The 26,362-nt window shown below is 41.2% G+C and overlaps 3 protein-coding genes and 1 long non-coding RNA gene across 9 annotated transcripts; all 4 read left to right on the top strand.

The window, feature by feature from the left end:
- Positions 1–2,189: 2,189 nt before the first annotated feature.
- Dsp1 (Dorsal switch protein 1) lies at positions 2,190–11,945 on the top strand. The gene is made up of 5 exons (XM_065302876.1): positions 2,190–3,376; positions 5,562–5,936; positions 8,322–8,482; positions 9,099–9,273; positions 9,440–11,945. The coding sequence occupies exons 1-5, from the start codon at positions 2,876–2,878 to the stop codon at positions 9,557–9,559; spliced, it is 1,332 nt and encodes a 443-aa protein (XP_065158948.1). The 5' UTR covers positions 2,190–2,875; the 3' UTR covers positions 9,560–11,945.
- A 572-nt stretch (positions 11,946–12,517) lies between these two features.
- On the top strand, positions 12,518–13,593 carry LOC135792262 (trypsin-2-like). Its single transcript, XM_065302882.1, has 3 exons — positions 12,518–13,194; positions 13,251–13,315; positions 13,370–13,593. Exons 1-3 carry the CDS (start codon positions 12,645–12,647, stop codon positions 13,508–13,510), a joined length of 756 nt encoding a protein of 251 aa, XP_065158954.1. The 5' UTR covers positions 12,518–12,644; the 3' UTR covers positions 13,511–13,593.
- A 772-nt stretch (positions 13,594–14,365) lies between these two features.
- Positions 14,366–15,212, top strand: LOC135792264 (trypsin-7-like). Its single transcript, XM_065302885.1, has 2 exons — positions 14,366–14,767; positions 14,835–15,212. Exons 1-2 carry the CDS (start codon positions 14,506–14,508, stop codon positions 15,065–15,067), a joined length of 495 nt encoding a protein of 164 aa, XP_065158957.1. The 5' UTR covers positions 14,366–14,505; the 3' UTR covers positions 15,068–15,212.
- A 567-nt stretch (positions 15,213–15,779) lies between these two features.
- On the top strand, positions 15,780–20,133 carry LOC135792265 (uncharacterized). 6 transcript variants are annotated; one of them, XR_010548230.1, is made up of 5 exons: positions 15,782–16,011; positions 17,867–17,993; positions 18,050–19,042; positions 19,156–19,201; positions 19,277–20,133. It is a non-coding gene; the product is annotated as an uncharacterized lncRNA (long non-coding RNA). The 6 variants fall into 6 exon arrangements; XR_010548228.1 differs by having other exon boundaries at positions 19,150–19,201; XR_010548226.1 differs by having other exon boundaries at positions 15,780–16,011; positions 18,050–19,201.
- The last annotated feature ends 6,229 nt before the right edge of the window (positions 20,134–26,362 follow it).

The raw sequence follows: 26,362 nt of genomic DNA, 5'->3' as shown, positions 1-26,362 counted from the left end.
TCCCACACACACACACACATCTAAGTGCGCGCGCTCTCCACGGCGACATACACACACACACACACACACACGAAGATTGCGCGCGTAAACGTGCACGTCGCATGCATGCGGCATACTTAGTATATTTGTACACACGCATACGCGCGTCAAAGCCGTACATTGTGCAGTATTTCGTTTCGTTCGGTAACCGTTTTCTCCGCGTATCCGCGCCGCACACACAACGCAAGCCGGCGTTATAGACCGCGTATATCCGTAATAGCGTTCGAAGCGTCTCAGTCCGTCGTTGTTGGACGTCGTCGTCAGTTGTTTCGCCGATTGCTCTCTGCTTTGAAGTATAGTAGCATACGCGCGCGCGTTTTGTTTCTCTCTGTCTCGTCTCGTGGATATGTGTGTTTGTTGTGTGTGGAGTGCGTGCGTTCACCGCATTTGCCGCCAAATGTTTTAACGTGCCAGTCGATCACACACACACGGACATACCACGCAGCACGGGTTACAAATAAGGTAAATATCGGCAATTTTAAAGCGGTTTATCTCTTTGTGATGCGTGCCCGTGAGACGCCGGTGGTTGGCGCAAGACTTAGCGCATAAACAAAGTCCTAACCTCTTTGGCGTTGTCATAGTAACGGCGGATTTGAATATTGCAGCGCGCGTTTTCGAATTTCGCGCCCGCGCGATAAGTTTACATCACACAGTTGCGTACGCTTAACGGCGGATAAACATTGTGGCGTGGTTTCGATATTCGCCCGTTGTTTGTCGCTTGTTTTACGCATTGTGCCGGTTTATTTTTTCGTGGAGTTTTCGTGCAAGCTGCAACAACGTATCGGATTAAATGCATTTATAAGCAATGCAACGCGCGCGCGCGTATTGAATTACGTTATTATATGATATTTACAATTCGCCGTGTGTGTGTGTGTGTTTTGTTTGTCCGTTGGAGTACCGACCACGCATACACCGACATCATCGTAATCGAATCGTGCGCTCTCGACCAGTGTGAATGTATGCATGCTATATTTATATTTATGTGCTGTGTGTGTAGTTTGTACGTAGTTTACATATTACAATATTACATGTTCTATATGTTTGTTGTGCGCCGGGAATTTCGACGAAACGAACGAATGAAGCTCGCGAGCCATCAAGTGCATTCGCTGCCGTTGCTTTTTAACGCGACTGCGTTTTGTTTTCTCTCTCTCGCGTCCATGTTGTTTGCATTCGCCGACCACACGACGCCAGCAATGGCGGTAGTCGATGTTTGCCGCGCGTTTTCCGAATTTTGGCGAAAGCAAAACGCATGATTTTCTAAGTCGTGATTTTTCTACCTGCTTTTGACAGCGGTTGTGTGAAGTTTGTCGTTCGTTTCGTCGAAGTTTTCAAATACCACCCGTCGTGTGGTTCTTGGAAGGCGCTGTACAAGTAATGCCATCTATTGATCGTCGGCGCGAACTGCGTTCCCATGGTATTGTAGACCGCAGGGAGAGCGCGCTGGTATCGATTCTATTTCGAACTTTTTTCGCGATGCTGCGGTGGCGTTGTATACTACGCGCGCAAAATAACGGTCATCGTTGTGCGTCGTATTTTTTAAACAAGGTTTTTCGTATTGAATATTCGAATGTAACATAGATGCTGAGAGGGGGTATATTGCTGAAATATTGTTACTTGCATTGAATTGTTCATCGTACTTTCGGCCGATGAAGATTTACCAAGAGGATGAAAACTGCTGGGCGAAAATAAAATGGTGGCGGTTGTATGAGATTTGAAAACGGCGTGTGCATATGGCGGCCGCGTGCGTCGCTTGTTTGAAACAACGGCGTGGCGTAGAAGCCTTCGGCGTCGGGTCGAAGCGAGGGGCACGCACCAACACACGGGCGTCTTTTCGGTGCTGGTGAGCGGCGGCCGGGTGCGTTTGTGTGGGTTAATGGCATCGGCGTGCGGCGCCCCGCTTCGCCCCGTCACGTACGACGCTCGCGTCGGCAGACCCTGGGAATGTCTTATTGAGCGAGGAGCGCGGGGCGGGGCATCGGGGGGCATCGCTCGCTACGAGCAGCGCGCGCGCGCGCGGGGAGGGACGGGCGGTCGGACGCTTCGGCTTGCGGCCGCTGCGTGCGGTGGCGCTACGGCGGCGGAGTATTGGCGTCCCCCGTTGCCTCACCGTGTTGCCAGATCGCAAGCAAGCGGCTCGCACTCGGCGCGGTAGTGAGAGGAGAGAATTTCAGTCGGCTCTCGCTGCGTTAAATATCGTTGAATATTGGTGCGGGTGGTACGCGATTGATAGAGAATTGTGACCGGGTGCTTCGAATAGTGGTGCGGCATCCGCGAAACTGCTGCACGTTCGGAGATATGTGGACCGCGGCTGTGCGCTCGCAGCCGATTCGTACAAAAACACTGATCGCGTCTGCCGGTCGCAACTTCCGTCGGTCGTAAGAGTCGCGATCGCGAGTGGTGCGCCCGTTTTGTTGTTTGTGCCCCGTCCGGCGACGGCACACGCAGCGCGCTCCGTTTTCGGCTCCATTCAATTAAAAATAGTTGCGTTGTTTTTGGGTTCGCGCAAGCGGCGCGCGTCCGTTCAGTGAGTGTGGTGCGTGCGAGCGAGCGGGCGAAGTAGCGCGACGACCGTGCCAGGATTGGCCATTTTGTTTTGAAAAGTACGTGCGCCGCAAGAAGGCCAGCAAGCGAGAGCAAGCGGATCGTTCGTCGTGCATGGTGAGCGCCGCGCACCGCTGTGGGTTTCTTTTACGAGCGGGCGGTCATGGCGTCGTCGGCGTGAAGACCGCGACTCCAGCCCCCTAACCCCTAGTCGCCGAAGATAGTCGCACACGCGCCCCCAGCCGCCACCAAGCAAGCGCGTAGTCAGCAGCAGCAGCCGCCACCGCGCACCACCATGTCCGACCATCACCGCGCCAATTGGGGCGCGCGCGAGGACGGCATGTGGTGGCCCGGCGCGGTCGCCGCCGACCAGCAGACGCTGCAGCACCACCAGATGATGCAGTCTCAGAGCATGCCGCAGCCGCCGCCTCCGCAGGCACAGAGCCACCCCGTCGGTACGCAGGCGGCGCCCACGCAGCAAGAGCAGATCTTCTCGTATAAGATGGCCAGCAGCTTCCAGAATCCGGCGACGACGATATCCAATGTGTCTTCCACGAGCCCCGTCGGCGCCGCCGGCATTCGCGGCTACGATTACCGGCTCGGCGGCGGCATGGCCGGTGGCAATCCGGCGATGAACGCGCCCGCGCCTGCCGCGCAATGGTGGACATCGTATCCTAGTGCAATGGACAATTCAATGCAAAGTAACAATATGCAAAATAACGGACAGAACAATCTGCAGAATAACATACCCCCTAATATGCAAACCATGCAATCTGTACATACTCCCCCTCCAGTGGTACGTACATTACATATTTATTCGATTGTTGCTAGCAACGTGCACACGCATGCGGCCGGCCCGCTGTGCGGCTTGCACGCGTGATTGTTGTTATTGCTGGCGAGCGATCGTGTTTTGTTTTGATTTCTTGCCGCCGCCACACTGCTGACATATTGCATTTCCGTGCGCGCGGCGCGCTCCGCCGCGGCATTTTGCGTCGCCGACGGCGGCGGCGTCGCGAATCTACGCCGCGCGTATTCGCGGCCCGGCCTCGCCTGGCGATAGGGGCACGCAGCGTGTAGTCGTCGCGACGCGCATACTAATAACGAAATTATATTTTTAATCTTCGGGCGTTTGCGGGGTGTTCGTTCGGTTCCACTCGGTGGCGGCAGTGGTGGCGGTGGTGTGTGCGTGTAGAGCACACGATCGACGGGGCCGATACGACGCCAATAAACATACGCCGAGCGAGGCGCCGCACACAAAGAAGCCCGCGTGGCCGTAGATGTATGTGTGTGTGGTGTGTGCGTGTGCACGAATTCGATCGCTTCGAGCCGCACGCACACGCGTGAACCGCCCGCCCGTGTGGGTTGGTGTGTTCGTGCCTTTGCCTCTCGCAAGTTTTGAGTAAATATTCCGCGCCGCGCGCGCGCCATGTTATGCGAATCTCGCGCGATGCTGTGTGCTGCGAAAAGGGGAGCGTGTGCGCGCGCCCTAATTCAAAATTAATTAAGCTGGGGAGCCGCGCGGCGCCCCTCGCACACGTCGGCGTTATTTTGTTTTAATTAGAGCCGGCGCGCGCCCCCCATCTGATGTGGCGGTGGTGGCGGCGGCGGCGTCGAAGGCGAAGGAAACAGCGCGCGCGAACCAAAACAAAATGTCCGTTGTTTTTGTTCGGATCCTCCTCTCAAGCGCGACCAGCGGCGCTAACCACCGGAGCGTCGCGCTTAGCATGCACACGATGAGCGAATATCGTCCGGGGCGATGATAACGTTGTTTCACAAGCTAGCACCACACACATACACACCCACATACTATAACCGGCCAACATTTGATAACCGATTTTGCAATGAATGTGTAGCGTCGTAGTATTTTTACGTTTATTGCGCGGTATGCGCGTAACTGCTGCGTTTTTTGTTTTGTTTATTTGTTTCCGTTGCGAATCAAATGACGAAACGTGTCTCATTCACTTGCAGTTTTGTCAATTTCATGTAAGGGTTAATATATAGTTTTTTTCTGTATTTTTATTTGAATGCAACTTGGTCATCTCTTGGTAGAGTATTCTTTGTCGTGTTGGATTTTCACTCCGTGGTTGCAACGGCCGAACACCGGGCCCCGCGTGTACGGGTAGTAGTCGGTAGGGTCATTATCTGCTCGACTCGCTGGAGGTCAAGACAGGTGGTCGGTCGGTCGGTGTATCTATGTGCGTGTGTAAGGCCGGCTGTTGTTGGCCGCTCGGTCGGACGGTTCGGTTCGGGTTGGTTGGGCTTGGACGGACGCACGGTTCGTTTGTCGTGGCTCGCTTTGGTGGTGTGCGTCGCTCGCGCGCTCTTTGGGTGCGGCGTGGTGGCATGGTTTAAAAACGCGCACACAGCATCGGACCAGGAACAATAATTATTCTCTTTAAATAGATACAGATTGACTAGGTCTAGTTAGAGGGAGGAATGCGACAAATATCAAGTCGCAAGGCGCTAATAAAATTTGAAATTAAAAAATAAAAAACTAGCGGAAGAACTAGTTTCATAAAAGCTTAAAATTTTATTAACACCCATCGAACAGGCTCGTCGCTAGAGTTCGTTCGTTGTTGGTTGTTTGGGTGGCGCAAAGCGCGCACAAGACTCCGCCGTCGTCGGTTTTAATCGGTCGGGTCGATCGTGGTTGCGTCGTCGGCGCGTCGGGCGCACCGCGGAAGAGGGACGGACGGCGCTGGCGAAAGAGACGCGCTCGCAGCACGCCAACACCGCCAACAGGCAAGGCAGGCAGCAGCGCGAGCGCGCGTGGGCCGCGATTAAATTTTCGATCCGCCGCACGCCGCCATGGCTTATTGGAATTTCTACGAAATGATGAGAGTATGCGACATTGCATGAAATTAGAAAGAATTAGCAAAAACATCCCTCGATGGCGCGATTTCTCATTCTGTACATCCAAAGTTTATGATATGTATATGCATGATTTTTTTTTTTTAATTTGTGATTTGTTTTGTTTCTAGTCACAAGCGCAAGCGAATTTTGAAGCTCAGCAAAGGCATCATCAGCAACTAGCCGAACACCATAGACAACAATTAGAAGCGCACGAATTGCACAGGCAAGCCGTCGACGCGCACCGACAGCAACAACAGCAGCACCAGAACCATCAGCAAACCCAGCAGCTGCACCAGCAGAACCACCATCCGGTGCATCATCCACCCGCGCCGACGCACAAAGGTAGAATGCCGCGAGGAAAGGGAGCCGACGCGAGGCCGAGGGGCCGTATGACCGCCTACGCCTTCTTCGTCCAGACGTGCCGCGAGGAGCACAAGAAGAAACACCCGGAGGAGAATGTTGTCTTCGCAGAGTTCTCGAAGAAGTGCGCAGAGAGATGGAAGGTAAGCAAGCAATGAATGCGACGAGATATAATGCGATGAATGCGGAATCGGACGCGCGCCGCACGTCTCAATCACACAACACGCATGTGGTCGGGCCAGACAACTCGACGACGTGTTTACGTTGCAATCAAACATTTGAGCGCGGCAGGCGCACATCGTAATAGCCACCTACCTAATGGCCGCGATGGCAATGCTACGAAGAGCCGAGTTTTTGAGGAAGTTGGAAGTCGGTCGAGAGCCTTGCTGGCTGAGCGGGTTTACGCACGCAGCAGCAGCAGCGCTAACCAGTAGGAAGGTTTCGGTGTAATTTTAGAACGCGCCGCGTTATTTTTTCCGATTCGCGCTCCTCGCCTGCTACAAGAGCGCTCGGCAGCGTCGAGAAGCGAGAGGGACCGGCGTTTCGTCGTTCTCGCTCCTCGGCGTCATCGTACCCCGCCATGGTGCGCGCGGAGCAGCGAACGCCGCTCTCGCCGTTTGTTTCAAGCCGGTTGTGTGTTGCCGCTGCGGCTGCCGCTTTTCGGCGGGCGCGGGATCTGGTCCGCGAAGGCAAACAGGTTTTCTGGCCGGGCGCAGGTATATGAACTGCCGCAATGTTGCCGTACCAGAAACAATAAAAAATGTAGTAGTGCCTAGCCAGGTAGAGGCAGGCAGCACGGTTACAGGCCGGCCGAAGATATCTTTTTCTCGCCGTACCTGCCAACGGCCGGCGCGCAGCTTGCCTCTTTGCGCCTCTTCTCTCGCAGCTGCCACTGGCGAGAAACACCGCGGCACCAAAGTGCTCTCAATTAAAAGAAAACAATGCGCCCTTTGTTTTTTGCGCGCTGTTTGTCTTTTCATTCATAATTTTATTTCGTTGAAGGCTAGAACTGCGCCTCCGGCTGGTTGACTTTGCAACTTTCGTTTTGTTTCATAATAATCTGATTGGAAAATTTCCCATTTTGTTGTAGTTGCTTAGGTAATAATACTGTCGATTTTTTTCTTGCTTTCGTTTTTTTTTTTTAGTTGTAAAATTGAAATTGCTCGCGCTGCAACTTTGTTATTTATTCTCGGTAATATCGAGCCAGGCTGAGCGTGAGGGGAACGCGTTGGCGAGGCACGAACAAAACTAATAAATTTGCCCAAAAATATTTGAAACTAGGGGCGGCTGCGCCGCGTCGGGTCTCGGGGCCTCGGCGATAAAAAGGAGCGCTTCGGCGTTCCCCTCGGCGCGCTCGCTCCCGCCGTCCCGAGTATTTAGTAGATTACTTCGTTATATATTTTCTCCCGACGCACGCGCGCCCCTTTTTACTTTATGAAAATCAATGCACGCCGAACGGAACGTGCACGGCCGCCGGTCGGGGTACGTACGAGCTCCGCTGCCGCCGCCGGAGAGTGAGACGCCGCCGCGCGAAGAGAGAAACAAGAAATGCGAAAACCCTTTCATTTAACCCCTCGGTAGGCGGCGGGACGGGGTGCGAGGCAAGGAGAGAGGCGAGCGGACGGGACGAATTTATATTAAGCCGCCCGCCTCGCCCCCTCAACACCCCGGCACCACCGCCCCGACACCCCGCTCGCTGCCTGCCTGCCGCCATCGCCGCGAGTGCGGAAAGTGGAAGCGGCGGAGGGGGTGGGTGCGCAGGGGTGGCGGCTCCGACGCCGGCATGCGGGGGTGCGGTGGGGTGTTTGCCGCCGGGGCGAACACGTCGATGGCGATGCGTTCGTTCCCGTTCTCGTTTCGCCAGGGCGAGCGCGGAAAAACGAACGAAGGGAGAAGGCGAGGGCGAAGGGGAGACGAAGAAAATTACATGCACGAAATTCATTGATCGCTACACATTAAAACTTTGCGCGCCGGTGTTTTTCATTTTCTGTTATGCCCTTCGCTACGAACTTGAGAATTTTGGCTTTATTTTGAAGAATTGGTCAAGTTTTTCTCATTTTTTTTTTGTCTTAACTGCACAACATGACTAACGGAAAGAGAGTCAAATTTAAATTTTAAAACATGCGGTGCGGATGGGTTTCTGGTTTTATAAACATTTTGGGTTAATTAAGTGACCGCGTGTTATGCGCCGAATTATAATTAAAAACGAACGAACGTAAAAAAATTAACTCTTTCGTTCGGCCCCAGAGAGCGCCTGCAACTAATTAAAATTCCATCGACTTTCGGTGTTTTTTTTGTCGAACTCTTCACTCAATGCATGCGGCTGAGACTTCCTTAGTTTTGGTTTATTTTTTACATTTTAAGGAAAAAAAATGAAGATAACAAGTTTATTGCCATTGCTTTCATTAAAATTAATTCGTGGAGATGTTTCGGCCACTTGCGATTGTTTTTTTTTTTGTCTCCAATCAAAGTATAACTTCGATAAATGTCGAGTTTTCTTTAAATAAATTTGCTTGTTTGTTTTTCAGACCATGTCCGACAAGGAGAAGAAGCGTTTCCACGAGATGGCTGAGAACGATAAGAAGCGTTACGACGCCGAGATGCAGAACTACGTGCCGCCCAAGGGCGAGAAGACGCGAGGCAAGAAGCGGAAGCAAATCAAAGATCCCAATGCACCAAAACGTTCATTGTAAGTTTTTATTTCCGAGTGTTGTACGTACAAGTGCCTGCTTTTCATGTTTGAAAGAGTTCACTCTCTGTGGGTCGAGTTTATTTTTTCGCTCTTGGTTGCGTACTCGCGCGCGCGACAAACAAGCAGCAATGACATTGATACGCGTTATTGATTTTTTGAATTAAAGTCGCGAGGCGTTTTAAAGCCTCACTGCCGCGTCGCGCGCGCGGAATGCAGCCGCCGCACTCTCGCGTGCGCGCCGTGTTTTAAAGGGGAAAGCCATTTTGTGCGGCGCTTCCGTTCATCGCTCATCTTACTGCATGTGGCATGGTGGACGGACGGCACAGCTTGATCGATCATTAAACTTTTATTGGTTTCTTTGGTCATAATACTGTGCTAGATTGAAATCGAGTTTTAATCAATTTATTTGCTCCGAGCGCGACGTGTGCGCACGTCGGGCTCTCATGGGCTAATTAACTTAATTAAATCTCGAACACGGAACGTAATGCGCGAGCAATAAACTTTGTTATTGTTTCGTCGCGCTTATTATCACCGCTTCTCAGCGGCATATTTGCTTGCACGTTAGTGAATAATTTGTTGGATAGAGTTGTTAATTTGTATGTGGTGTTCTTAGGTCCGCCTTCTTCTGGTTCTGTCACGACGAGAGGGCCAAGGTGAAGGGCGCCAACCCCGAATACGGTGTTGGTGATATTGCAAAGGAGCTGGGCAGAAGGTGGTCAGACGCCGATCCCGAGGCTAAATCAAAATACGAACAGATCGCCGAGAAAGACAAGGCTCGCTATGAAAAAGTAAGTGAAATATCCGTTTTTTACACGCCGCTAGCAGCTGAATAATGCGCACAATTAAGTCGTAAAATGCGACAATTAAATACAAATTGCTTAATTAATGCTTAAAAAAGAAGAAAACCGTTGTGGTGAAGTTATTAATTTTTTGTTTCGTTTGTGTTCCGCTTAGGAAATGACAGCGTATAAAAAAAAGAACAATCCGCTGATGCAAGTGGCCCCCCCTCCTGTACCTGAACCAGAGGAGGACGAAGAAGAAGAGGAAGATGCCGATGAGGACGAAGACGACTAAATAATTCGTACAAAATTATTTAAAACAAAAAATAATCGTTAAAGAAAACAAATTTACAACCTTAATATTAGCCGAAACAAGAAAAAAGAAGTAAAACTAAAAATTACACATTTTTTAAAAACAAAGAACAGAAAGCGAAAAAGCGTCTAAGTCATCCACTCACTCTCTCACATTCGAAACGCCATCCTCGAATTGGAGCAACGTCTAAATATCGAAACATTACAGTCACGTGTGCATTCGATGTGTGCAAGACGACGAGACCACTCATTGCATTAGCCAAACATCCACAACAGAACCACCTCTCGCATCGCCTTTCATTCATTCCTCTCTGATGGTGTACATATAGAGCTACAGAAGTAATCGTAACGCGTTGTACGAAGTTTCGCACTACAAACAGCAAGGTAAACGAATGCGTACGCAGTTATGCCGAAACTGAGGAAAAACAACACATAATTGATGCATATAAAAGTAAGAATTACAAAAAATATATATAAATATATGAATAATTTAAGTAAGGACTAAACATTTAAACAAATCAAGTAAAACGAGATGAAATGCAGAAAAACCTAATGTTGCGGGACGGTGCGATGAAAGAGATTCTCTCGAATGACTAATGTTGTCGTGTCATTGTAAATTTTATTGTCCGATGAGTGGCGAAGATCACAAATAACAAACCAAAACTCACAAAAGACTGTTTAAAGCGTGTATGGCGGCCGGCGTGTAACGGAGCGCGCACAGTGATGCTTTGCTGCGTACCGCGCGCGGCGGCGGCGCTCGCTGACATAACCGACAAGCTGTTCGCTGATCCTCTGAACAACAGACGGGGAGGTTTCTTTTATTTTGGGGGGCCGTTTTAGACGACGAGTAAATAGGTATATAACATTTAGTATGACTGTTGTAACCAGCGCAGCGACCAGAATGGAAGGAAGCGTGCACACCGCAATTCTCTCATTAAAGTATAATTAACAATGGATTATAAGCAGAATGCAGAAAAATGAATAATGCAGTAAAACACAACATACTTAGCCACTTTTAATCGTATTATCGATGAATATAAGAAAAATAAATTACTAAGGATTTAAGTAAATATTATTATTGATAAGGATTTAAGATTAATAATAATAATAATGAAAAAAGCGAAGAAAAGTTTATTATTATATTATATTATGGCCCTGGCGACGTTTCGTTCCATTCCTTCATTGTTTTTGTGATGAGAGAGACTTTCGCCAGAGACGTCGAAACGAAACTTGTAAACTCACGAGGGGAATCGTAATGTAATAAGTTAAGCAAGCGTGATCGACGATGAGGTGCGCGTAAGACGAAGAGAGTGTTGTAAATTAACTTATTAATAGGGAGGTGCGGCACCGCGGCGTTTGGTCGCGATGCGCGAAGAGTGCAAACGTTCAGTCAGCCATATAATATAACGCTAACACTTTTTGGACGAAAAAAAAACGATACAAAAAAACAATGTGTGTATTATAATCAATATTTTATTTTGTTCTCTATTATTATTTTCGTTCTTAAGAGAAAAACCGATGTTTTTTCGTTCGTTTCTTATGTATAACTTAATGCTACTATTTTTTATAACTATTATTCAATAATTTTCGTTTTTTATTTTACTACTAAACACGAAAGCAAGCATGAGCGAGCAAGGCGAAGCGACGAAGCATATGTAAAAATTATTTTTAAGATTCCAACAAATGCCAGGCGACATTCGTCCGAGCACACACACGTTATACACGTTTCGAGAGTCTGAAAAAGCATTTGCGAACAAATCTCGAGACGGATCCATGATTTTCCCGCATCGACGTCATTCGTTCGACGTTTGTTTCTTTTCTCAGGCTACCCTTACCACTTAGGCGAGCTAGCGGTGCGAAAAGTTTTTCATTTTTAGAGCGGCGAGAACGGACGCGACCGTTCCCCGAGACGACTTATAGCTCGTACACTTATTTTAATTGATAAAAGTTACATATATCCCGAGACGGGTTCGAATGATGGACGCTAACACACACAGATGAAAACATTAATTATTTTTGCATATCTCTGAAGGAAACTAATGAAATAAACGAGACGAAGTGAAAAATATTATAGTATATAGAAACGCCTGTATGTATTGTATAATTTTTGTAAGCAACAGTGCAGGACGAGAGAAACAACACGAATCTTAAGCAAAATCTAACCGATGTGATTGCCGTGTCTCACGCACGACACGATCATCTTAATTATTATTTCAAATTCGATCAAAAGTCGCCGGTTTATTTCATTTTCATTCTTTATTATAGTAACGAAACTACATTAAATTAAAAGATAAATTAAAAAATGATAAGTTGGAAATCTGTTTTTAATAATAAATAAAATAAATGAATAAATAAAAATTAGTAAAAAATGCAACTGTCATTTGTGATTCCCAATTATGATATTGTTTCATGTTTTTTTATACCGAATTACGCTTGAAATCAGTTGTAAAGTGATACGAGTACAAATCGCTGTGGCGGCAGTCAAGTTGAGAATTATTATTTAAAGTTTAGAGTAAACGTCTTTGTATTTAATATTTATTCGTTAATTCGGTGTAAATATGAATTAAATTATAATTTAACCGAATTTCCATTGATTGTATTGTGCGTTTTCGTTGATTTATACGATGGGAATTGACCAAACGTCGTCTGAAGACGAATCGCAGATTTTCAAGGCTCTCTTAATGACGGTAGTTTAGTAGTAAGTTATATTTGCGTTTGAAACACCCTTATTATTTACAACCTACGTATAACTGTAAAATAATATTAATACTTATTAAACTAAATGAAAAAGTTCGTTGCTTTGTGAAGTTTTTTCTGTTGATTCGCTTATTTACCAATCCACCAATCAAATATTTAAATATGTAACTTTTCACCTGCACGGTAATAATTGTACTAACTGTTAACATTGTTAAAATAGTTTTTTAACCACTTAATATCGATTTTATCGCCATGGTATGTAAATATTCACGTGTCCCTCGTCACCGAAATGCATAATATTTCTTAAAAATAGATAAAACCCCACAAAACAAGTTCGTATTCAAACGTCGTCAAGTTAAGTACAATATTCAATGGTTTCTAATATGTTTTACTTTGTTTTATTGTTATTTGCGGTTGCGAGCACTTCAGCAGAATATGACGCAAAAATCATCAATGGCGTCATATCCTTCATTGAAGACTATCCTTACATGGTATCTATACAAATGTTTGGGTCGCATATGTGTGGCGGAGCTATTCTCGACGAGGATACCATACTTACAGCTGCACATTGCATGAAATTAGCGAAACACGCTCCGATGCGTTGGTTTCTGAAGATTCAAGCTGGATCGACAAGGTTGTATGAAGGTGGGCAAACAATTAGTGTGAGCTCAATCCGCGACAATTCAAATTACTCCAGCGAGGTCTCTGATTATGATGTTGCTGTCCTCAAGTTGAAATACAAGCTGGTGTTTAATGATAAAGTAAAACCTATTGATTTACCTTCTGAACGACCGCTTCCTGGAACGATGGCAAAGGCTGCTGGTTGGGGAAGAACTCAAGCAGGAGGTGGAGTGTCTCAAATGTTGAATGCTGTTGAATTACCTGTGATTGATCAAGCTATATGTGTTAACTCTTATCCAGGTAAGAAATTACTTAGAAAAATTGTGTTTTCATTAATTTTTTAATTAAACTTTTAGATGAGCTTGTTTCTGAGAGAATGATGTGTGCTGGATTTTTGGAAGGTGGAAAGGATACGTGTCAGGTATGATTTGTTTGAATATTCCTACATTGATTATAATTTTAATTCGATTTTTAGGGCGATTCTGGTGGTCCATTGGTTGTGAATAATTCAGTAATAGGAATTGTTTCCTGGGGATATGCATGTGCACAAGAAGGAAAACCTGGTGTTTTTTCAGACGTTAGCAGTCTTTTAGATTTTGTGAAACAGTCGCGTTAACTGGACACTGAGATTTTGGATGTTGCTGAGTGTGCAGTTTCCATGTTTCGGTAAATAACAAATAAATAAATCCAAAAACTTAACATACTTACATTTTTTATGAAAAGAAACCATTGTGGCTATAAAATATTATCGTTTCTTTGCGTTTTACCACGACTATTCAAATTTTATGGAAATGTAGGAGCACGCAGCTTTAGTTGTTTATATTTGTGCAGCAATTGAATTACTAGACTGGATTAAACATCACCTATCTACATATCTTTGATAATGTTATACTTATATGTATCTTATCAGTTATATTTGTCCAATTTTACGACAAAAATATGTTGTACGGTGCATGCGGGAGTTTTGCACTAAATTATAATGAATAACTAAGTTGATATTTCACTTTTCATTCAATATGGCTGTAAGCTAAAAGAAGGGGGTCTGCGTTTTATCAGAATTTACGAAATTTTGCACTCTTGTGACAACTGAACCAGGCAATGACTTTGTGGTTTGTGATTGTTTGTTGTTTTGCAAATAATATAGAACGGAATGAAAACACATAATAAACTTGTGATGAAATTGGGATTGACGACATTTTCACTTGTTTTTATTCACTCTCATTCAATTTTTGTGTATATAAAGGAAAAATATCATTCAAAAATTATCCCGTAACTGGTTTAACTACTAGTAACTTCAACATTTACCTGTGCAACGATGTTTTTAAAAACCTCTTGTTTTTGTTTGTGATTTTGGCCCTTGGCCAAACAAGCAAAATATCAACTAAGGGTAAAAAAATAGACGAAGGAAGAATCGTTGGAGGATTTCAAACAGACATCGAAAATTTCCCCTACATAGCATCGCTACAATTTTTGGGGAGCCATATTTGCGGTTGTTCAATAGTCACATCAACATATGCGGTTACAGCCGCGCATTGCACGACCACATTTAAGGTTCTTAAGGTTCGGTATGGAAGTTCAACACATGCTTCTGGAGGTCTTATATCGAACGTAATGTGCACTCGTGAGCATCCATTGCACAATCCAATAACCAACGATTACGACATTGCGGTGGTGAAAATCATGGGCAACTTCTTTGATTCCCCCGTTGTTAGACCGATTCCACTCTGTGCATTTGATAGCGTACCTGGGACAGTTGCCTTTATTATAGGTTGGGGTGTACTAACCGAAGGGGGAAGTGTTCCGACAAATTTGCAAGTTGCTCAGGTGCCGGTGATTACTAATGAAGAATGTCAGGCTGAATATGGGCAAAATGGTAAGTTTATAAATAACTTAAACATTATTGTTTTTCAAATTGAATTGCTAATTATTTTTCTTTATAGCTATTACAATCCGAATGCTTTGCGCTGGATATAGACAAGGAGGTGTCGATTCCTGCCAAGGAGATTCTGGAGGCCCTCTAGCTGTTAATGGTCAGCTGTGTGGTGTTGTTTCCTGGGGAGATGGCTGTGCAAAGCCTGATAGAGCTGGTGTTTACGGAAACATGACCAATCAGGAGATGAAAGACTTTGTGACTAAAACTGTCACTGGTATTGTTCCTTGCTCAGGCGTTTAGTTAACACAGAAACAGTACCTTTAAGTATTTAGAATTTAGAAGCACAACGCACCTTTAGATATTATTTAATATTGTTTTATTTGTTGTTTGTTCGATTTAATTATTGATTTATTTGTGGCCATAATAATAAAAACTTAAATATCAATTTAATATTTGTGATTTAACATAAAACTTCTTCCATATTTTTCTTAAGCTAATGAATTAAAAAAGAAATAAATTGCGTGTATAAGTTGAATTATGGCAAAATAACAATTTTGATTAAAAGTCTGTCTTAAAAAATGCACTAAAAATCAGTTTTTAAGCAATCAATGGACGAAACGCTTGAAATTTTGCGGTTTTTGCAAGGCTTTTGTAGTATATATATTCATTTATTGGAAGAAGAACGGCGCATCGAAACGACGACCGCTCAACCCGTTTTCAAAGATACATACATAAAATACATTCAGTCAAATTTACAAGAAATAACAATAAATAATATATCGGTAAAAGTAAATAGTTTGTCGCTAAAACATAAACATATACGCATATAAAATTGGTTGACTACGCAAGTTATTGTTAAACATTACATGCGTGACTTTTTACTGTTTTTTATTTGGATTTCATTGTTCTATTGGTGTTCATGGTGTTTATTTGATTCAGGTGTATTTCGGTTTCTTCTCGCTAGGCGATTATTAATGTTTGTGCGCAGCCCAGTCAGTGCGCACGCTTATCAACGCCCTGGCCAAAAACCATGCTCATTCGGCGCCATTCGACGCCATGCTTTGTTTGCTTCATTTGTAGTGTGCGTTTTCTACGGGTTAGACGCGTGCAATGCAGCGGGTAACCATGTTTGTTCGTTTTTAATTTGGTACAGTTAGTACACGAGTGATGCAGTTTGTTAAACCATAATCGTGTGTGACCGTAAGTGCAATCCATCAGCATCATGCGAATTTTAAGAAGACAGAGTAAGTATTCATTTTATATATTTGCCTATACATATTTAGCTCTACTCAAATCGCCAAGATGTTTCAGAATATTAATTCAGTGAACCGATGTGTAGCCGTATCTTGTATATTCTTATCAATCCAAAGGTACTTTCATTTTTTACTGATATTTACGAGATCGTGAGAGTGCCGAAATAATACTGACAATGCAACATTCTTTAGCACTACTACATATGTAGTAGTTCTCCCCTACTTGATATTCTTGCATTCAACTTATTGTGTAGTGTAATCCAGCGACCTAGCCGTGATTTGTCGCTACGGACGTTTAATTCGTTTTGTATATACAAACCTATTATCGGCATTTTATCATTGAATTACTGGCTTTTTCTTGTTTCAACACTTGCGCCTGAGTGTCGAAACACGTGATTGTTTTCGGGTGAGTTATTAATTGAATTATTAATTCCGTGTCCCTAACTTTGTAATACCTACCTTTTAATTTATAATTAACTAGCGACCCGCCCCGGCTTCGCACGGTTGCAATACTGATACTAAATACACTACAGAAAAACTGTGAACGTTGTATATAAAAACATAGCGGCCCGCTACGGCTTCGCACGGGTTTAAAATATATAGCCTATGTGATTAAAATCGATCCAGTAGTTTTGATTTATTCATTACTGCCCGTGGCCCGCACGCGTTAAATTTGGAGTAAAACTATCCACCTTTCCCTATACCATGAAGATTTCCTGCTGTCTTTGGAATATCTTCGCTGCTAAATTCAAAGTGCTACAGGGAAAACCGCGGCCTCAGACGCGCTATTTATAGGCACGCTCTTGCCGCACAGGACGGCCGGCCGGCACCGCCGAAAACGCTACGTCCGCAAAATATAGAAAGTTTGTGGGGTGATTAAAAGTAGTTAAACATTCAAAATCGTGATGTGCAGTTCAGATTACATTAATGTTGTGAAGAAATATTTTTTTTGTTTTTTTTTTCACAATAGTGCAATTGTGGGCAATGGGAGTCATGCGACTCCCAATGGACGTTTTTGTCTTTAGTCCGCTTTAAATGGCCTATAAAAAGCAATGTGACTTATTTTTCAATAGCCTTCTTGCAGAAACGATACTGCGGGAAAGTAACAAAACTTATGATTCCAATATTGGCACTGATGACTTATGCCAGGGCGATGAGGATGAAGATTTGGAAAACTGATGTCTAATGTGCAACGATTTAAAAAAAAAACAATTAAATGTGGTTCTGATGCACTTCATGTGGGCTATGGGCTCATGTGAAATGCACTGGGTGGGACTTTGCGGAATATTATGTCTGCGATATCTGCTAGATTTCGTTTGATTCCGATTGTTCCCACCATTACCCGCATGTCGGTGTAATGGGAGTCAAATCTGTTTTTTTTTTAACTTTAATAATATCCAAAATTGATTGTCAAAGTGACCGAAAATTATTTCAAATAATAGGTATTTAAGTAAACAATGCTTATAAGCGATTGCAATAAGTATTTTGTTTATAATTTAAATTATATTTGAGTTTTCCCTTAAGTGACCCCCATTACCCTCTTTTACCCTACTACGTATTTTCATGTATTTCCGTCTCTTAAACTAATCTTATACTATCTCTTATATTAAATCCTGTTACGATGAACAGGTTGGAGATTCTGAATCTACGGGAAAGTTACTTTTACCGTCACCCACGTACGGGTTCCTGAATAGTAGTTAGTTTTTCCGTCATTTTCGTACGGTGCCCTGAATTGGAGTCACAATTTTGTATAAGTTTTTTATTGCACCTCGAAAATCATACAAGAACAGTCCAATAAAGGAATATTAAAATCGTGAATGAAATAATGATAATTTGATATTTTCAGGTAATTGTGGCTAGGGAAAAATCCATACCATTTTTTATGATTGAGAGAATCCTGTACTTAGTGGCTATCATCGGTGAATATTCCTCTCCACCATCTTTTCGTAGGATTTGCGGATTTAAAGAAAAATGTAAGTAATAAAATGTTTTTTTTTGAATATTGGATTCTAATATTGACTTTTTTTAGACTAAACTTCCTGAGGCGATCTCAGGGGCGATCATAATCCAGGCATTTTCAAGAATAAAACTTGGAGGGGCCTAAGATTCGTTAATTGCATTTTACTATTAGTATAATAAAAAGACAATTGGGTGGATTATTTAATTTTATAGAAGGACAGTGCCACATTTGGGTTTTAAATTTAATTGAGTTGCACTGGGAGCGCAAGTCTTGTATTTCATGTTATGTTGCATTCAGTACTCGTTCTCGGGTTTACTTTCAATTTAATTGTGTCACTATTTTAACACTGTACAAAATGTATTCCTTTATTTTAATTGAGTCAGCGCAAGCCTTGCATTTAATACAAACTGAAACTGGTTTCTCAGCCGATACCGAAACCGAAATTACGGCTTTGGTCTCAGTTTCAGCCGAAACTGAAACCGAAACTGTAACTTACATAAACATATTTAATTTAAGTTTCTATGGTGCAACAAAATTATTGGCCGAAACTGAAACAAAAGCCGAAACTAGATTTCTTGGCCTAAACCGAAACAGAAATTTCAGTCGGTCTGTAATATTTGGTATTTGTCTAGCTTTAATTCGAGAAGGGGGCATCTCTAGAAATATCAAATTAAATTCTCCATGGGGTTGTATTAGTTTGTTGCAGAAGTTGTGTCTGCAACATGGGTAAATTCAAACATTTGGTGGTGCTTTTGTTTTGGTATAGATCTTCCACATTTTCTTTTTCTTTGAGTCCTTTATGTTATCTAAGTAGAATTACTGTTAACGCTCTCGAAGGCGTCTTAAGGATCGCAATTCTAATTGCATCGCATTCGAATAGTCCGTCGATAAATTTTTTATAATATAATTTCATAATTTTTGATATGATTATAATTTGTATGATTAGCAAACGGGAATCCTGGAAAAAGATCATTTTTGTGCTTCGATATACTGATTTTTGGTAGTTTTAGGTGTCTAACGAGCGAACGAAATGTCGTAGGACAACGATTCTTTTATCAGATTGTAAGTATTGAATTTGTATATCATTTACATTTATAATTTGTGTGATTAGCACAAGGGAAACCTGCAAAAACATAATTTTTGTGCTTCGATGTACTGATTTTTGGTAGTTTTAGGTGTCTATCGGGCGAACGAAATGTCCTAGGATTTTTTGATCAGATTGTAAGTATCGAATTTGTTTATAATTTTCATAAATCATCTTCATTAATGGAAATTGAATTAAATGTTAAATATTAGCAGACGTAATGCAGATTTCCGGGTAATTCCAAAGTTTCAAAACTTGATGACGCCGCCTATTTTTAATGGTTTCTTCCGTCACACCCAGGTGACGCTAGTGTCAGCTATCAAGTTTGTTATGTTCCGCCACGGTCAGGTGACGCTACCATCGATTAGGTTTAAATTCATACTTAATTTTTGTGGTTGCTTTTTATGTTTAACAAAAATTTGCATATTTGTAATCGCATTTCTATCGTATACATATAGAAAAATGCGCCTCCAACTTTGGGTCAGTTATCAATTCCCGGGGTTGCTTAGTTCGGCTTAGTCGGTTGAGCGCTGTTGCGAGTGCGCACGTGTTTTGTTCATTAATCAAACGTGGTGACGCTTTCTCGCGGTTCTTGATATTTTGTAGCATTACTAGATTCGATTACTTTTATTTTTGAATACGTAATCCATTTTAAAACATTTATTTATAAAATTCTATGTGATATTATTGGATTTTACAATCTTATATGTTGAGTTAACACAACGAATGATTTGATTGATTAATTGTGGTACGTGCGTGGCGTTCGTCGGATATGTTTTGATGACTATGGATATTTAAGGAGCTCAAGTTAAATATAATTGTTAAACGTGAATACAAGTGAGTACATTGGGAATCTCCGCGTAGATTAGTAAATACCTGCGTATCTTCAATTCTACAATTTGAAGAAACGTGTTTGCGCTCTTCTGTCATTTATTGATTGAAGAACAAAGGAGTAAGTAGCATCAAATAAAAGTTTACTTTTATTTAACTTTTTAAATCTTCCAGTTACCATGTTATTGCTTTATAATAATTGTCATTGATTTGGTCAATAAAGGATAATTTAATTTTACATTCTTGTTTACATGTGTCCCTAGTGTTCAGTTGGTCGTTTTCAGGATTAGTATTAAGTCAAGTTTATCTTTAAGGGTACACATAGAATAACATAGTATAGTACAGTGCGTGGAGCGTGTGCAACATAGCTAAGGCTTGTGTTATTGTTTTTAAAAAGTTGATTAAAGTAGAAACATAGATAAAAGAATCAAATATAAATGACAAAAACACTCGGTGGCCGAGTGGGTACGTGCGTCTGCTAGCATACTCGTGGGCACGGATCGAGTCTCAGATATAGAAGGCATTTTTCTCAAATATAAAAATATCAGGTGTAATTTGGGTTGCATATATGAATTGCAACGAAATATAAGTGAAATTGAAATACAAGTGAAGGTAATATGAGAAGTTAGAAAGTAAGTGGAAGAGCGCGAACAGAGAAATAGAAGAATAAGGAGTAGTTGAGAGAAGAGGAGAAGAAGATAGAATGCAGAGAACAGAGTAGAGAAGAGGAGGAGATGGATGGAAGAAAGAAAGAGAACAGGGGAGATCAGATTTTTAAATTTTTTGGCGGCGTGTCGTTATAAGACAGTCTACAGGTCGCTCCATCCATCGCTCCCGGCCCATCCTACAGCTACGATGTCTCTGCGCTTCATCCCCAGGATTCTTAGGCATATCAACAATTTTTATGGTGGGGGATCACCACCAGAGAGAGGGAACTCATTATAAGGACAATCCTTATAAGGTCTTGTTCAAATATTTCTAAGTTTTAAGTCCCCTCAAGAGGGGTGACACTTAAGAATATTCTTACAAGTTCTGACCTGTAGCTGAAATGAAAGAAGGAGCACACAAATCACACAGGATACCTTAACAATTTTTATAGTGGGGATCAACCACTGAGAGAGGAAAGTTTCTAGCCTGTTCCTGAAATGATAGAAGGGGTACACAAATCAAAAAAGTCAATATATCTTACTATATATTTATTAGCCAAACTCGTAGAATACAAGTATATATTTTACAAGTCAACAGAATATGTGCCGCCATATTGAGCAGGACTTACGACCTGCATAGCCGCGCACATGCCAGCAAGTACTACTTCATAAAGTTCTGCCGGAATAATGAAATTAGTAAATAGCCAATTATCTAGGTGATTGAAAACAAATATACAGAATGTTACAAAAGGAAAATTTAAAGTACAAACAAAAAACTCTCAACACTACAAACGCCGCTCACTCGACAGTCAGGGAAACTAATATTCAGGGTGTTCCAGAAAGAAAATTCGAAGTGCAAAGGTAACAATACTAAAAACCACAGTTAAAGCAAAATTTTCACGGGCACAAGAAAATCCTATCAATCAAAACATAGAACATACAAAACTCAGAACTAAAGGTGATTTTCTACGTGCTGTTAGGAAAACTAATTTATTTCAAAAAAGAAAATAGAAACTACAAAGGGAGTCAATATTCACAATATGAAGAGGGAAATTTACAAATTAACAACATTATTTTAATATGAGTATAAAATCAGAGATTTTACCCGAAAATCATCGGACAATTTAGCAAAAACGTGCTACAAAATTAAAACACTTACATTTTAATATATTGTGAATATATATTTATTAATTGATGGTAGCATCAACTGTATAAGGTAAGCGAATGGTGAAGCATCCTCATAAATTGATAGAATATCCGGCGGAAAACATCTAAATCTACAGACGGCAAGCGACGGCGCGTAGCAACACAGTGATTCAAGACGATAAAAATAACTATTTCTTTATAAATATTAAGATATACTGAGACTACGAAAACGAAAAACTATTCACCGCTCAAGATTTTATTTCAACAAGAAATTATTAATTTAATGATGCAATTCGATCAAAAATGTTTACGTGATCGTCGAAAACATGACCGAACCGTCGGCCGACGGCAAATTATCCTCAGATAATTTTAAAAACCGTACTTGTAATAATTAAATGAAGCATGTTATTTTCGGAAACGCGACTAAGAAGAATTCTAATAAAAATGCCACGTGTTTGTAATCTACAAAATTAATATCCGTCTAATTAAATAATCAATTTAAGTTAAACCGCGTTAACTTTCCGCGATAAATTTTAATTATCCACCAACCTGTGCATTGATAAGGAGATTTTCTATCCTGTAATATATTCTATCAACTGAAAACTCGCGGAAGGATTAACGGACACTTATTTCTCACTTAAGAAGACTCTAACCTCCATAAATCATTAAGCAAAACAGGCGCACATTCCCATTGCGAATATTTTGACGATGGCCGAAAGAATACACGACGATTAATACAATTAAAACCTCAAAACGCATGGCGATAGAGAGACACGTTCGCGGACCACGCGGTGAAACGACTGCCGGGTGCACGACGCGTAGCAAGGCAGGCACACAGTGATAACACGCGTCAGTCGAACAAAAAAAGTTGTTTATACACAAACGTACTAATAAACACGTAGTTGAGAAGACGAAACTAAAATTCTCAATATTGAAATAGCACATATACACGGAATCTACTTTTACTTTCAATATTTCAATATTTCCCGCTTAAGAAAAGAATATATTGACTTTGGGATGTAATAAGATTGACAAAAACAGTAATTTAATTTATCATTACAAATAAATAATTTATTGTCTTCGAAAAAGTTTTCTGTGTACCTTAGTTAATTAAGTAATTGGTGTTCACAATATCGCGCCTAAAATAAATATTCACGTAAATGGGCAAAGGGAGGTGCTGGGTCATGTTTTTTGAATATTTTTGTTAACGAATATCATTTATACTAAAAACGATAGCGATCAACGTATTGAAGATTATGAAACTTTGGAAAATTCTCTATCAGATAAAAGTATAAAATAAATAAATTTCCTGGGCTAAAACGTCCAAAAATAATTTGTATTTTTTCAATAGGACTCACTTCTATCGCTACCCTTGTACGGTGCCCTGAATCGAGTCACTTCTACCGCTACCTTCGTACGGTGCCCTGAACACGAGTCACTTCTACCGCTACCTTCGTGTTCCAAAAATAATATAATAACATTTAAACAGAAAATGCAAAATACAAGTAGGGAAACACAGTCCAAGTAAAATCAAAGGAAATTAATATAACTCCTAAGTTTAAATGGGATAACATACATCTTTCCCCTTTTGACACCACGCGAAATTAATATACAGGGTGTTACAAACAGAAAACTCTAAGAATTAACAGTAAAACGCCCAAACAATAATAAATATGGTGTATTAAATGATAAGGAAAATATATCTACTGGGTGATACACAAAGAAAAATTAAGACTAAAGTTGGAAAACGGATGGAAACAATTAACAAGGCGACAATAACAAAATAATATAAGAAGAAAGCCATCGGGAATTTAAAAAAATCATAATGTTTAGACCGGAAATCAAAAAAAAGTGAAAAGTAAGAAAACATAAAAATAGAACATTTCAAAAATTGTATTTTCTTTGGATATGAAGGAAAAGCGACGGGTTGGATATTACAAAATAAAGCACAAAGCCCGGAAAGCCGCCAGAGGATCATGAACGCAGCCGACGGCACGCGACTATCTTAATCTTTTTAAATTGTACATTAAACAAAAACAAAACAAGGTATCAAATAAGTAATGCAAATCAACGGTAGATATTGAAACAGGGACAAAATTTTTTTATATGGTTAAAGACTTAAAGGCTTAAGAAATGCGAGAACATACCTTGATGCAAAATTAATTTTTGCGCGTTTGGCTTATCCAATAAATTGTAAGGACCTTGTGCTTAATACATTGTAGGAATGATGAAATACGCGTATCATACAAAAAGAGTATCCGACGGCCGACGGAACATCACTCATGATTTACGTCTGCGTATAAACAATTCGCATTTAACGAATTACGTAATGACGCGAAGAAATTAAGGAACTCGAATTATTGCGAAGAAAATGTGCGTGCAGATCGTGCAGATCACCTGACGACAAATATAAGACTGACGTGGTAGGCAAGCCAACCGCGTGGCGACCGCATAAAACTGCAGGAGATAAAGAAACTTGATTGTTTGTTAACACTGATATATCAGTGTGCTAATACAGAACAAGAAAAGAATTGTACTCGTACAATGTATGGAACTTTTAATTTCGATTAAATTATGAATCGGACACCAGTAACAAAATTATAGATTAAAGCCCTATTGGCGTGTAATCACCTTTCTTTTCTAATTAAAATTGCAAATAGGCCCTAAACGTTCAATTTTAGGATAATAAATACTTAAACAGTTCTTTTAATTCTACATCGATTATTCTAGTAACTTTTTTTCCTAAGATTAACCGTTTATGCCCAATTTGCACATTTTAGTGAAAACTGCATTCGACATAAAAAAGAGAAATATTTTGCCTTTTTATGGCGAAATATTTTATTTCAACAAATACAGATTCGGTAATAATTAGAATTTTTGAATTCTGTTTCTGGTTTTTGAGAGTATATTAAATTCAAAATCGGAAACTTGTAACACAATTGTAGATTAAAGCCATTTTGGCAAGTAAAAATCAATTATGAAATTATGGCCTAAACCGTCAATGATAAAATAATAATTACTTAAATAATTAATTAAGAATTGAATTATCTTTCAAATTCAAAAAATAGAATTTAAAAATTCCAATTATTTCAAAAGGTGCACTAGCTGAAAAGAAGATTTTATCATAAAAAAGGCAAAAGATTTCTCTTTCTTATTTTCGGAATTAAAAATTGTATTTAATAATGATGGGTAGTGGGTTTTGCCGGAAAAAGCCCCCAAAGAATTAAGAATGCAACCGACGGCACACGACAATCTTAATCTTTCAATTTGTACATTAAACGAAAACGAAACAATGTATCGAATACGATTGCAAATCAACGGTAGATATTGAAACAGAGACAAAAATATTTGTGTGGTTAAAGACCACAGGGTTGAAGTAAAAACAAGTTCAGTCAATAATGGAATGGAGAACATACCTTGAAACAAAATAAATTTTTCCGCGTTTGGCATATCCAAAGAAAATACGAAATAAATATGAAATTCGCATATGATACAAAAAGAGTATCAGACGGCCGACGGATCATCACTCACGCTTTACCTCTGCGTGTGTACGAACGCCGCACATGACACGCGCACAATCGAAGGAGCATCTAGAAACAGTACGTAATAACGCGACAAAAAAATAAGTGACACAAAATATTGTAAAGAAAATGTGCGTCCAGATCACCAGACGACAAAAATGAGACTAACGTGGTATGCACGGCACCGCGCGGCGACCGCACAAAACTGCAGGAGATAAAGAAACTTGTATGTTTGTAAGCACCGATACTTTCAGTGTGGTAGTGTAGAACATGAGAAGAATTGTACTCGTGCTATTTACAATTTTAGAGAAAAATGCATTTGTTTTTCGTAGACCTTTTTGTTCTTGACATAATCGCTAAAAAATTCGACCCTGTCGTCGCCGGAAAAATATTTTAACACAATAGTTTGACCCTGTTCATTGACCAAAAAAATTTAAGTAAAAAATTTCGATCTGTTTTTTGACCGAAAAAATTTTAACAAAAAAATTCGACTGAAAAAATTTTAACAAAAAATCGACCGAAAAATTTTAACAAAAAAATTCAACAGAAAAAATTTTATGAAAAAAAGTTCGACTCTGTTCTTCGACCGAAAAAAATTTTATGAAAAAAAGTTTGACTCTGTTCTTTGACCAAAAAATATTTATTAAAGAAAGTTCGACCCTGTTATTCGACCAAAAAATGAAATTTATCGGACAACGATATTCGAATGGGATATTAGGACACTTCCAAAGGGTTTATAAAACTCCTTGACTCTCTTTTGGTGTAGAGAAAGTAGAAGATGGTCAGTTTGTTTACGAGATACAGGGTGTTTTCCATACTATGTTTTCAAATTTTTCTAAAAATGCTGATTTTTGATGAGAATTTTAAGGTACTTCCCGAATAGCTGGAAGGTTGACAAGGGATTCATCGTGTAGAGAAACTCCCTAAATCTATTCTGGCGTGGAAAAATTCTAAGAAAGTCAATTAATTCACTAGATACAGGGCGTTTTTCACACCATGTTTTCAAAGTTTCCTAAAATTGTTCATTTTTGAAGGGCATTTTGGGACATTTCCAAAAAAGGCTGGTAGGTAGGAGGGGTATGCATCTTGTAGAGGAACTCTCCCGCTCTAACATGACGGTAAGAAAACGGTAAAAAGTGAAACAATTTACGAG

Source organism: Atheta coriaria, unplaced genomic scaffold, assembly GCF_025399875.1.
Source record: "Atheta coriaria isolate IRGN ID8LTWV9N9 unplaced genomic scaffold, Caltech_Dcor_3.1 hic_scaffold_5_pilon, whole genome shotgun sequence".
Taxonomy (NCBI): Eukaryota; Metazoa; Arthropoda; class Insecta; order Coleoptera; family Staphylinidae; genus Dalotia; species Dalotia coriaria.
The sequence above is the reverse complement of the archived record's forward strand: the minus strand, read 5'-3'. Positions and strand labels throughout refer to the sequence as shown.